Source organism: Vulpes vulpes, chromosome 10 (genome assembly GCF_048418805.1).
Source record: "Vulpes vulpes isolate BD-2025 chromosome 10, VulVul3, whole genome shotgun sequence".
NCBI lineage: Eukaryota > Metazoa > Chordata > Mammalia > Carnivora > Canidae > Vulpes > Vulpes vulpes.
In genome coordinates, this window is record NC_132789.1 from 2,488,650 (window position 1) to 2,503,034 (window position 14,385).

General features: G+C 44.7%; 1 protein-coding gene across 2 annotated transcripts in view; it reads left to right on the top strand.

Annotated features, from left to right (window-relative positions):
- The window catches only part of TMEM132D (transmembrane protein 132D), a 583,143-nt gene that overhangs the window by 270,677 nt on the left and 298,081 nt on the right, over nt 1-14,385 (top strand). For both annotated transcript variants that reach the window (XM_072722657.1, XM_072722658.1), the window contains exon 3: nt 6,829-6,975. In XM_072722657.1, coding sequence (XP_072578758.1) covers nt 6,829-6,975 — 147 coding nt within the window. The remainder of the gene's footprint in view (nt 1-6,828; nt 6,976-14,385) is intronic.

Sequence of the window (14,385 nt, forward strand, 5' to 3'; positions counted from 1 at the left end):
CTTGTTATGTCTAGCCGGGATGATGTTTTCTAAACTTGGGATCTTACACTCAAGTGGGGATCTCTGACCTCTCTTCAAGATTGCAAAGGCTTGGCAACACCGGGCCTGCAGGGTAGCAGGAGGTGAGGGCTCTGGTCTGCATGCGAGGTCTGTGCTCACAGCCTGAGTAGCCGATCCCTTGCTTGGTTGGTACTTTCTAGTGGGTGCCAAAGCCCCACAGGCAGGGCCTTGTGATGTGCAATCAGTAAATCATTCACAGAGAGCTGTTCACCTCTCCACCTGGCCATGGGTCCCAGCCTCCCAAGGCCACACGCCCAAGTGTCCTCTGCTCCAGCTCCTCCCCCTGAGGGTCTTGGAGATGCCCCCTTCTCTTGAGGACAGACTCTGCCCACGGGTATTGACTCTTCTATAATGTCTCACACAGGTGATCCTTCAACAGTCAGGACTGTGCTACAATCCTTTGGTGCCAGTGCCTCACTGATAGCACAACATCGAAAACACTTTGCTGTAAACTGACTTGCCTTTGTTCTAAATATAACATTCCCCAAGAAATCGCCACATGGAAACAGATTCCCTCACCCCCTGATGCTGTGAACAGCAGAACTGGCAGGAGAGGATCAGCATCTTGTCAGTACCCATCCACCTGCCTCATTGTACCATGAGCTCTGGTCATCACGTTTCCTTGTCCTGTACTCAGAAGGCAGCTCGAGTGGGACTTTCTCATGGATGTTCACCCCAAGGAGTGTGCAGTGATTCACTGAGTTGGTGGAGAATCAGGACTCCTGAACATGTGTCTCTTAATCTCATTATTTTCATGCATCCTTTTTTTGTGTGTGTGTTTTATAGTATAGCATGTTGCAATAGTCCAAGCACAAAACTGACAAAAAATATATGCCCACATTAAGGGTGAATGCTGACAAATAATTTACTGGCCTGAGTGCATGATGATCAACAATTGTGGGAATCTGCTATTTTAGATTTAGATTTTATGTAGCAGCAGCTCTTCCACAGAGCCACTGTATATATTGGGATCATCCTGAAGCCACGGTAGGGAGACTTAGCCAAGTACCTCCCAGGGGTAGAAAGACGGGTACAGTGTCACACAAGCCACAGAGAACTGCTGATAACATTGGAAACAAGCACACAAATGCACCTGCTGGCTGAGGCAAGGCCAGGACATGGGGACAGGCTGAAAGTGGCTCTGACAATAAATTAAATGCTCTGTGTCATGCAGTCCGTGGACTAGTGGGGAGTGGCGCTGTTATCAAGTGCTCCTGGTCAAGCAGCGGTTAGATGCAGTGCGTGGTTGTCAGCCACGGTGGGATAGCTATGGCATCTGAGGATACAGAGCAGCATTGTTCTTTTCCACAGTTAATGAGAGAAAAAGAGTGCGTGTGTGAGGAACATTTTTTTTAAAAAAAGCTTTGCTTTGACCCAAAGGGGTTTTCCTTGGACTTTGAACCAACAGGAAAAACACAGGTTTCTATCACTTAATGGGCAGAGATGCTGATAACTAAATCGACAACACGTATAAGTGTGCTGTGTCCTTCTGTCATCCATAATAGGAGATGCTGGGTATGGGGGAGCAAAATCAGGTGTGCATGGGGTCGGCACTGGGTTACCAGCTGCTGGGATCATGTTGCTGGATGCTGTATTGGAACCCATAGACACACATGCACACATATGTTGTGTGTGCATGTGTGTATATGTGTGTGGAGGTATACAGTTGACCCTGCACAACACGGGAGTTAGGAGTCTCAACTCACATTTAGATCTTTCATCCATTTTGAGTTTATCTTTGTGTATGGTGCAAATCCTAGAGGAGAACACAGGCAACACCCTTTTTGAACTCGGCCACAGTAACTTCTTGCAAGATACATCCATGAAGGCAAGAGAAACAAAAGCAAAAATGAACTATTGGGACTTCATCAAGATAAGAAGCTTTTGCACAGCAAAGGATACAGCCAACAAAACTCAAAGACAACCTACAGAATGGGAGGAGGTATTTGCAAATGACGTATCAGATAAAGGGCTAGTTTCCAAGATCTATAAAGAACTTATTAAACTCAACACCAAGGAAACAAACAATCCAATCATGAAATGGGTAAAGGACATGAACAGAAATCTCACAGAGGAAGACATGGACATGGCCAACACGCACATGAGGAAATGCTCCGCATCACTTGCCATCAGGGAAATACAAATCAAAACCACAATGAGATCCCACCTCACACCAGTGAGAATGGGGAAAATTAACAAGGCAGGAAACCACAAATGCTGGAGAGGATGTGGAGAAAGGGAACCCTCCTGCACTGTTGGTGGGAATGTGAACTGGTGCAGCCACTCTGGGAAACTGTGTGGAGGTTCCTCAAAGAGTTACAAATAGACCTGCCCTGACCCAGCAATTGCACTGCTGGGGATTTACCCCAAAGATACAGATGCAGTGAAACGCCGGGACACCTGCACCCCGATGTTTCTAGCAGCAATGTCCACAGTAGCCAAACTGTGGAAGGAGCCTCGGTGTCCAACGAAAGATGATGGATAAAGAAGATGTGGTCTATGTATACAATGGAATATTCCTCAGCCATTAGAAACGACAAATACCCACCATTTGCTTCAACGTGGATGGACCTGGAGGGTATTATGCTGAGTGAAGTAAGTCAGTCGGAGAAGGACAAACATTATATGGTCTCATTCATTTGGGGAATATAAAAAATAGTGAAAGGGAATAAAGGGGAAAGGAGAGAAAATGAGTGAGAAATATCAGAAAGGGAGACAGAACATGAGACTCCTAACTCTGCGAAACGAACTAGAGGTGGTGGAAGGGAAGGTGGGCAGGGGGTGAGGGTGACTGGGTGATGGCCACTGAGGGGAGCACTTGATGGGATGAGCACTGGGTGTTATGCTATATGTTGGCAAATTGAATACCAATAACAAATAAATTTATTAAATAAAAAAATAAATAAATAAAATAAAAAAGGAGTGTCAACTCACCATGTCGTCAAAAATCTGAGTATAACCCTGACTCCTCAAAACATAACTCCCAACAGCCTGCTGTTGACCAGAAGTTTTAATAACATATGCCATTGACAAGCACATATTTTATATGTTCTGTGTATTATATACTGTATCGTTGCAAGAGGGAAGCTAGAGAAAATCAAATGTTACTAGGAAAACCATCAGGAAGAGGAGATACATTTACTTTGCTGTATTTATTGAAAAAAACTCATATGAGTAAGTGGATGTGAGCAGTTCAAACCCGTGTTGTTCAAGGGTCAACTGTGTGTGTGTGTGTGTGTGTGTGTGTGTGTACTGTAGCTCTGCTATTTTTTTTTTTAAAGATTTTATTTATTTATCCATGAGAGACACAGAGAGAGGCAGAGACATGGGCAGAGGGAGAGGCAGGCTCCATGCAGGGAGCCCGATGAGGGACTTGATTCCAGGACCCCAGGATCATGACCTGAGCCAAAGGCAGATGCTCAACCACTGAGGCACCCAAGTGTCCCTCTGCTATGTTTTAAAAACACAATATACCCTTAATCCAAGCAGGTTTTACCGTGTCCATCCCCTTGTGTGTGCCCACCATGGGGGAAATTGTGGCCCTGTCACTATGGGGGATACATTTCCATGCATAAATATGCAGCAGAGTGTCTTTGGGAATCAAGCCCTGTGCTTATCTCTGTGTAATGAAGCTGTCAGTATAACCCGTATGTATTGAGCCACAAGTAGGTTATAAAACTTCCATTAATGAGTGTAAGTAACTCAGTTGTCATAAACAAAGGCAGGAATTAGCACTTGGTTCAAACCCAGTGAAGCCAAACTGCACGTGTCCTACAAATTACCTAATAGTTCCAAAACACTGCAACTTAACTGCTCCGAGATTAGCATTCAAACGGGATCAAGCCGACACAAACCGAGCTCAGTATACGCTGTACATGCGTCTTCGAGGGACAACTGTCCAGTGTCTTGTGTGGATTCATACTTGATGCAAGCTGTTCAGTGACATCTCTGGAGCAAGGGTCGTCCTTCAGCTCAGAACATCTGGAACAGACCCTGGAAATGTGTCTTCTCTTAGGAAAACATTCTGTGTCTGTGAAAAGTAACCTCCTAGTGTCCCAGGCTACATTTCAGAAAGAAAGTTCTCTTAAAAATAATGCTCTAACTTAACAGCTTCATGTTACTGCAGGAGGATCGCCAAGAACAAATACCGCATACTCCGTAGGTTAAATAAGCAACTGTGTTCCTTCCTGAGAACTTAAGAATGATTCATGGAAGAAATATTATCTGAGTTCCACATGACCTACTTGTGAATAAAATTTAAGAAGAATGTGAGCCTGTTCTGTATCCGAAATGTATCCGGAAAGTCTTATGCATGGATGTCTCCTCTATAATGAAAAGATCACCACATCCAGGATGATGACCTATTTATTTAAAGCAAATTTGATTCAATAAAATTCCAGTGCACAATAATTGGGACAGCCCTTAGAATTCATCTCAATATAATAGCAGCTGTCCATAGTGAATTGAACTTTTTATTTTTCAACCACCACATCCTGGTTTCTTGCTATTTAATTGAGTTCCCGCGAGGCAGAAATCATAGCTTACTCACCTGCGGTGTTTCACCCAAGTATCCAGAAAATGAGATGGCTTTCTGGCCTAGGCATTCAATTCCTAATTTATAAACGGCTGCATTCAAAGTGTTGGCTTGTATGATAATTATTTAAGACACAAAACATGCAATTTTTTTTTCTTGCAGAAATCATGCTATCCATTGAAGCTCACCTCCTAAAACTGCCTGCATTAGCACCGAGGGCCACACATGAGACACACTTCCTCTTCTCTTTATAGAGCAGTCACATCAGTATGTGTGAGTTGGGGCTCCCAGGACCACGCTCAGGTTTGATGACTTGCTAGGAGGACTCAGGATGGAGCATATTGTCTTAATCGTGACTGTGATTTGTTACAGCAAAGGACAGAAATCACATTCAGCAAAGGAAAAGACTTGTGGGGCGAAGTCTAGGGGAGCCAGGCTCAGGCTTCCACAGCCCCACGGGGAGTCACGCCGACATCTCTTGGTCTTAGCAGTGACTTGTGACCTTTCGTGTGAGTGTCCCCTGAGCCTGGAAGCCCAGGGTTTGTCCTGGGGACTGGTCACCGGGCCTCTCTGCCAGGTGTGCACCGTGATTTCAGATTCCGTGGGTGTAGGGCAGACACCGCATTGTTTGTATAAACGGTGTGGGCACATCCTCTTATTAGGGAATGGAGGGAACACCCGCCCCATAAGCCTGGTGCCTGGATGCCAGCCAGGGGCCTCCCTGCCAATGGCCTTTCTATAACGGCAGCCTCACACCCGCTGTTGACTCTTCTACACCATAACTTTGCAGTTGTTTCTGTGGGAGGTCATGTTCTTGGGGTTAGTGGCATATGCGTCCCTTTCTCTTCCCTGAGTCCTGCGAGTGTCTCATCCCCTCCCGCCCTGCTTGTCTCTGGCTGTGCACGAGGGTCAGAGGTGGAGGGCCCATGTCTGTGGCTTGGGCGCCTTGTCCATGCAGGCACAGCAGTTTCCCATCCGGAGGATGCCCCTCCCAGACCATCTTCTCCTCAGCTGCCCGCTCATTCCCACCGCCCTTGCTGCAAAGCTCTTCAACCCAACAGGAGCACGAAGCTCAAACACGAGGCCAGTTCATACATCAGACGGTGGGCGCTGCATTGCATTTTGTACTGTACACTCGCCATTCCATATGTTTTTCACTCGAAACTTCTTAGAGCAAAGAAGGGTTCTGCTGTGATATTCCCTTCCTCCTCCCTCATCAGCCTCCTGGGGAGGAACGAGGCCCCTCATATCTCGGTGAGGAGCCCCTGGTCATATCATTGTCCCTCTGCCATGGGCGACGAGGAAGGAATAAACAAATGGGTGGGAGGGTGACTCACGTGTGGCAGACAAGACACGGGCTTCTGTAAATTTGTCTTTCTGTAGCTGACCAGTGTTGGGTAGCAGAGGATGTGAGTGGGATCAGAGTAAGTGGTTTCCATGGTTTCCATGGGTTTGAGTGATGCCAAGGGGAGTCCCGGGCATGGTTCGAGCTGTCTGGTGGTTCAGGGCCATGTGACACTTAGGGCACCTGCTCCTGAGTGTGTGGTGCCCAGGTCCTCAGCCGCTCAGTGCAAGCGGACCCCATAGGGCACGTGTGATACTTAACAGAGTTGAGGCTGTCACACCTGGGAAGAGTGCCTGGTATGTGGCGCACAGTTTCTAAGCAGCAGCCGTGACCGTGATGCTCAGGGTAGTGATGACAGTAAGGCCTGCATGGAGCGAGGGGCACGGGCAGGACTCAGGCCGGTCTGTTCAAGCCTCAGATCCTGTGTTCCTGGGGCTGTCCCTGGTCCCAAATCCGTGTGCGCTACAGCCCCTCATTCTACACTGAGAACACCGGGGGTAGCAGGTAGTCCAGGTGAGGCATCTGTCAGTGCCTGGCACAGAGGGGACGGTCTGTGAACACGCAGTGTCATTACTAACTTCACTCATATGGTTTTAATTCACTTCCCTTTCTTGTTTAGTCTTTATAGTATGGGGTCTTCAGGAAAGTCATTAAAAAAAAAAAAAAAACTGAAGCCATCCATGAGTGCAACTTTCTTTATGCCTGCAGACTGCCAGTGTGCTGCAGCCAGCTCCTCTGCCAAAGGTGGGAATAAGTGGGGCACCATTATCGCAAGGTGATGGCAAAGAGGTGATTAAACCCTGTTTCACACAAGCATGCGCCTACCCAGAACCAGGTATCCTGGGATTCCCCAGAGCCGTCTGAGCTGTGCACTCACTGTCTCTTACAGGGCCAAGGTGAAGAAGGGCGTGAGCATCGTGGGGGTGAGAGCCAGCAGCCCTTCCATTTGGGAGGTCACAGAGGGCACAGAGTACACTGGCAAGTACGCACCGGCCGTCATCGTTTGCCAGAAGAAATCTGCTAGCTCAGAAAACAGGTGAGTCCCAGCGGCCTTCAACATGTTCAGACTCGCTGTGACGGGGGCTCGTTTCCCCTACATTTGCTAACAGCCGTTCCCACTGTGGTTTGTATGTGGTGCCTGTATTCTGTGTTACTCGTACTTCTCGGGAAGATGGATGGAATCCGTCCCTTGGGAAGGGTGAGCTATTATTCACAGCAGACCTCCTTCACATTTTAGTGGAGCTCCGGGTCATCTGCGAGGACCACTCCTGCAGGTGGGATTTATGTACAGATGGTGCCGCACTGCCCCATGGCCTCCTCCTCGCCCGTCAGGGCAGCTCTGATAAAACAGCCTGTCCTGTGAGTGTCGCAACAACACTGTGTGTCTCTTGGCACCTGTGGAGTGTGCTCCACATTTGCCATGTAGGTGTCTGTGATTATATTTGTGTGCACGTGTTTCTGATGAACGGTAGACCGTCTACTGTGCAATTATGGGACATTGTGAGTCACTCTAGAGACAAATTAAAACTTGAATCTGAGTCTGATACCCACCAAATTAGAAACCGTCAACTCCCAGCGGGGCAGAGAGACTTGAAAACTCAGTGCTTCTTGATTTGTTTCTGTTTCCTGAAACCTCATTTGTGGTTCTTGAGTCTGGTCACATATTTTTGCCACTTTTAGGCTGGTTGCTTTTTTGCAAGATTACCGAAAATTGAAAACAAACAAACAAACAAACAAGCAGATTAATCCCAGGTATGTAACACATTATTTTTCGGTGTCAGATTATTAAACTCCATTGGTCAGTGTTTGGAAAAAATAAAAATTTCCCATTTACTTATTCTAATATTGAAGTCATGAATCTCAATGGACGCTTATGACACTTTTTTTTGGCTCATTATCAGGGAGCATTTGATGCCAGTTTGGGGATAGTTTGACTTGGGATCCCTTGTGCGTTCCTTCTGGTTCACACTGGAGCACCAGGATTCGGGTTGTCAATTCTCGAGCTCTGGCTTGTGTCTCTTCTTTTGTGACCAGGTCCTAAGAGTGTGTTTTGAAGATTTTCTTATAGAGTAGATGAGAAGACAAAGAAGAAGTGTGTATCTGAGCTCTGCCCCAAATGTCTGTGTAGTAATAGGACGCCATATGGATTCACAGAGTGAACTTGCACATAACCACACGTCCAGATATGTCTGCACCGGTCATGGGATTTGGCAAGTTAGGTGCCACCTCAGTAAAGGTTTCTTTTGTGTTGTGAAGTTAGCACAAATAAGGAAGGAAGGATGGATGGATGCATGGATGGATATGTGATAGACAGGCAGACAGGTAGATATTCTTTACCAGAAGAGGAGAGGAATTTGAGAGGAAGGATCTCGATCACTCTGTTCTGTTTTCTGCTTTTTTTCTTGCATTTCCTTGGGGGGGGGGGTATTATTAATAGTAGTAGTTGAAGTGTTTTCTATGAAATGTGAAGAAATATGAACCATTTTAAACTTTTATGTTGCTGGTTTTTTTGTTTGTATTTTTTGTTTGTTTGTTTTGCTTTTGATTTTCTGGCTAAGCATTAGATCAGTTTGTCTTGGGCCCGGAGGAAAAGTAAGGAAACTTTCCGAGGGTGCCTCATCCCCATTAAGATGTAAACTGATTTCCCATGGGTCAAGCAAAGGGCTTCCAAGGGGTGCTCGAACACTTCGAAACATAACAATGCATGGTGCTTGCCACTTCTCTTCTTTGATTTGTATCAGTATCTTCCTTAAGAAGCAAGTGCCCTGAGTGGAATATCAAGTTATTTCTTCAAAGCCCTGGTATCATATCACCATTCCCTATGGAGAACATGCCTTATCCTTTTTTATCTAAGATTTTATTTGTTTATTTGTGATAGACACACAGAGAGAGGTAGAGATATAGGCCGAGGGAGAAGCAGGCTCCCCACAGGGAGCCCGATGTGGGACTCGATCCCAGGACCCCAGGATCACACCCTGAGCTGAAGACAGATGCTCAACCACTGAGACACCCACGTGCCCCAACATGTCTTATGCTATGTAGATCCTGATGGCTATTTTCTATTTTCCTGCTATTGATCCAGATGATATTAAAAGCACACAGGCACACATGGCATACACATTTATGTATGTCTGTGTAGCTAATATGTGATATGTGATACACAGCATATTATGCATGTACATATACAACATGTGTTTGTTCTGAGATACATGCACATCTATGTATAGATACATGTACATGTACTTAGTAGCACTACTATATAGAATGTATTTATTATATAGGTGTTTAAGTATGTGCATGCATGGACACACACATTGCCATGTGATTTATGTGTACTCACGTGCGTGGATATGGAGGTTATGGTTTTTTGGTTTTTTTGTTTTTTTTAAAGATTTATTTTTATTTTTTTTTTAATTTTTTATTTATGATAGTCACAGAGAGAGAGAGAGAGAGAGGCAGAGACATAGGCAGAGGGAGAAGCAGGCTCCATGCACCGGGAGCCTGATGTGGGATTCGATCCTGGGTCTCCAGGATCGCGCCCTGGGCCAAAGGCAGGCGCCAAACCGCTGTGCCACCCAGGGATCCCCGAGGTTATGGTTTTGGAATCCAGTTTTTAGGCCACAGCTAGGAGGCCTTTGCTTAATGAGGAAGCCTGGAAATGGGAGCTCTCTCAGTTGGTAACATGTGTCTCCCTGTTTGCAGCTATGGCTCCAGCCCCTATAGAGCAGCGTCTGGTGCACATGGGTTTCTCCAAAAATGTTTGTTTGCTGCAGTTCTAAAATTATACTTCATCTCTGTTACTGTATGCATTATGATGCAAACCATACATACTGAATCCCCTCCAAGACACCTGCTTAAAAAAGCAAGGCATATAACAGGGTGTATATATTGAAGCCCTGTTTGGGGGAAACCCAGAGAAAGGTACTTTCCTGAGCAGAGGGTCTGGCAACTGTGCTTTCTCCTGAGTGGCTGCCAGGAAGTTGAGGCAGAAGGCTGAATGTAAGTTACCTTATATTGTGAACCATTTGGACTATGCATTTTTTTGCTTTGTGCATGTATTACCATTTAATAAAATGCATATAGATAAATTGACATTTTTTGAATATGATACATTCATTAATATATTCCATTTCTATCCTCACTTCAGAATGTTTCATTTCACTTCTGTCTGTGCTATATTCAATGAAGAAACATCATGCTCCAGTATTTGGAGTAGTGAGTGGCCTGGGAGGTGATCTATTTCTCTTTATCTGAAGGATAATTGGAAAATGTATTAAGGAGTGGATATTTTAGTGTTAGGAGGTTTTGCTTCAGAAGTTGTCTTGCTTTATAAACTCTTCCCAGTCTCTTTGAATATTTTGTAGTTATTCTTAAAAGTCAGAATCAGATCATCAGAATTCAAAGAGGCAATCTTAATTAGCTTGATAGTCATGGATTTTGTATTGCTAATAATTCCCCATGGTTCACGAAGTTGTGTTAATGAAGTTAAGTCACTGTGACAGGTGTAATTTTATGGATTAAGGAGACACTTGTGGTAGTGATGAATTCAACAGGAGAGAGAGACGATCTCTCACCTGAGTTAAAATACATTCTTTCCTTTCTGGAAAAGTTTGTTGCTGAAAACCTTATCATCATAGTATTAACATATGAATGTCATTGCAGCTATGGGGGTCTCTTGACTAGAGGGTTGCCAGGAAATAGTATGGAACTATTGCTACTAGTAGTATTGCTACTACTAGTATTGCTACTAGTATTGCAAATAGTATGGGGCAGAAGAACTAATGCTCCATCCATCAGATTCCATTTTGCACTTTTAGAATCTTACTCACTACAGCACAATGGAAACTGAGACCAATGTATAACAAAAGCCATATATTTTTTATGTACGTGCTCTTCTCTGCATAGATGAGTGTTTTCCAAAGTCTGCCACTGTTGCTATGTAAATGATATTAGGCGGTAACATAGATGTGGGTTTGAATAAATTTGAATGACAGAAGCTCCCATGGTTTTCTGTTCTCCAGCAAGACTTCTAATGGAAGCATTCATCTACCTTGTCCTAACAGCATCTCTCCTTTGCCAGCAGATCCTAGACAGGCAAGAGTACACAGCTAGAATTTAATTTTTTTCAGAATTATCATCTCCTTATTATATATGACACTGGTGTTATGCTTATCATAGGTAGTATGTCTTGCTTTGAAATGTATATGAAGGACATGAACTGCCATAAAAATAATTGATATTTCAAATATAAACAGATACGATTAAAGTCATGAATGTATATTCAAAGTGACGATATTCTGGCATCAATAAGTATATCTCAAATTATATTTGTTAGGATTACTTGATTATTTAATTTTTAATGCAAATAAAAGTTATGGAAGACAGAATTTTATTTCTCTGTCACCCAGAAGAAGCCTGCAGTAAGCAGGCCAGGGCTGGTACGTCAACTCTCCAATACCGTCAGGGTCCCAGGCACTGGTCTTTCTTTTCCTTTTATAAAAGAATTTATTTGAGAGAGAGAGAGAGAGAGAAAGAGAGAAAGAGAGAGAGAAAGTGAGCAAGCGAAAGAACACAGCAAGGGAAGGAGCAGAAACAGAGGGAGAAGCAGACTCCCCGTTTGTTGATCAGGGAACCCAATGTGAAGCTCAATGAGATCATGACCTAAGCTGAAGGCAGATGCTCAAACAACTGAGCCATCGAGGTGCCCCAACTCCTGTCTTTATTGCACAGCATTCCGGTTCAGGGCTTCCAACCTCATGGACTAAGATGACGATCATTCCATCTGCCCCGTGGAAAAGATTTTCTCAGCTGGGTCAGCTCTCTTTCAGCAACTTTCCTGGAAACCATGCCAAACCCTGGTTTCCTTTTACATCTCCTTGGCTAGGACTTAACCAAGTGGCTGCACCAGACAGACAATGGTATGTTCAACTCAGAATCATTTTTTTTGCTCCAGAGACAGAAGAATAGACGGCATGGGTCAGGCAGCCCAAATCTTCTTTCTCGGTAATTTGTAAAGGGCAGGTGTTGTGAGACTTCCAATAGGTTGAAAGTGCCTATGGTACCTGGTGATCACCTTCACAAGTGCATGGTACCTGGTGATCACCTTCACTCTGTCAGGCATGAATGGAGGTTTCTAGAGAAGTATAAAGGAAGAATATGAGAAAGTGAGTTAGGGCAGCATTTGTTAGGCGCAGATGGGAATGAACTGAAGGAGGGTGCGAAATGGCTGGTCCCAAGCGCACATAGAGAGAGAGAGAGAGAGCTGGAATGTGAGTGGAGACGCAGGCCCGAAACACCAGGATGGCATCTTGATAGGGCAGGCGGTACACAGGTGCCTATGAACATGTTGAGCCACAGGCCTCCTCGCTGGAGCAGGCAGGGTCTCCATGGCGGGGGCATACCCAAGGATGGTTGGGGGCATCACTCTGAGAATGAACTTGGGGAAACCCTTGAAAGTGAGAGACAAAGACAGAGCTGCCTGCATGATACAGAGATGATTTGTGACACTGATCAGTGTTCTCCGACTCATGTCCTGAAGATCCAGCCTCAAGGACAGGAAGCCATAAGATTAGGAGGACAAAGAGAAGCTGAAACCCTGTGGCTGTCAGGGTTGGTGCTGCAGAAATTCAGATCAGCACAGTTGGGCAAAACCTTCAGGAAAAAGAAACTTCAGAAGTGGAAGTGATGAGAGACTCCTGAAAACCAGCCAACCAAGAGTATAAACACGGCCACAGGAACAGGAGAGCAAACCTAGTTACCATGAGGTCCAGCACTAATAGTCATACACTCCGGAGGAAGGAAAGCAAACATTTGCACAAAAACTGTTGCACAAACTCTCACACCAGCAGCACCCACCACAGGTGAAAGGTGAATGGATAAACCATGTGGTGTGCCCACCCAAGGGGACATTGCCTGCAGTTACACGGAGAGAAGTGTTGACCCACCTACAACATGGACCAGCTTTGAGGATGCCACACCATGTGACACAAACCATTTAGATGACATGTCCCAAGTGGGCCAGTTCCTAGATCTGCATCTAAGCAGCTCAGGGGCTGCCTGGGGATTGGGGGCTGAGCCTGATTGCTGGTGGATATGTGTTTCTTTCGGAATCAATAACCAGATCCTGCAGGTAGGTAGTGGGGGATGCTTGGACCATGCTGTGAAAAAACTAAAAGCCACTCACTTGTATACTTTAAAAATGGTGACTTTGACAACGTATGTATTATATCTTACTAAATGTATTATAGAAGTAAATTAAAAAGAGCTCACAAGATAATGTTTCTAAATAAATAGAGGGCAGCAAAAATCGAAACGGGTTCAATCAGAATGTTGACCGTGTTCGTCCCCAGTTGGTGATGTCACACGTGACCCATGATTTCCCCCTTGTTTGCTCAAGGTGTGTTTCTGAAAATTCCCATAATGAACATGGATTGTTTTGAATTAGGAAAACATAAGATAGGGAAAACAGGAAAAAATGAAGCTGTAATGCACTGTGGCAGTTGTTTAACAGAGGCGTGGATGTTTGTCCTTGTCATTGCTGAATGGAATACGGACTCTTTTGGGATGCTGTGTCCATCTGCCAGGTTGCCCAGATTTGAAGCGAGAAAGATCTGGCCTCTTTGTTTTCAGGTAATAATTACTTGTGATAGAGATCTTATAGATTGAAAATGTTCCGTGTGGCTTTAAAAACCAAAGTGTTGGCAGCCCGGGTGGCTCAGCAGATTAGCGCCTGCCTTCAGCCCAGGGTGTGATCCTGGAGACCCGGGATCGAATCCCACGTTCAGGCTCCCTGCATGGAGCCTGCTTCTCCCTCTGCCTGTGTCTGTGCCCCTCTCTCTGTGTCTCTCATGAATAAATAAATAAAATCTTAAAAAAAAAAAAAAGCAAAGTGTTAACAATTTGCACTTTGCTGCTGCTCGGCTCTACCAAGATGACAAACCAAGTGATGGAAAAAGAAAAATCTTGAGGTTTTTTTTTTTAATGTAATGATTTGATTAGATATATTTTTTCAGCAAGACAATTCAACTCTTTTGAGGTATAGAACCCAAGTTTAACAACAACAAAGCCAGAGACCGTGATATAAAGTTGTCAGAATGGTACGTTTTTCCTGTGTGATTTGTTTGATGCCCTAAATGGTGGCAACATCCTTATCATTGACTTAGGGATTATGATATGCATAAATATTACCATTTGGATGATAATTCCTTTCCAAAGGGTAGAAGAGCATGGGCGTCAGAGTCAGGAAATCGGGTATGTATTTCCCATTTTATCTTGGCCAGGTCATGTGCCAGACAGGTAATAAGAGGTAAAGCATCCTCTTCTGTAATATCAGCAACGGGAGGTCAGCTTTTGCTGACCTCTTGTGAGCATCTCATATAATCCTGCGTGTGAACACGCTGAAATTATCAAGAGCACCATGCTAAGAGAAACATCTATTAATTGTTTT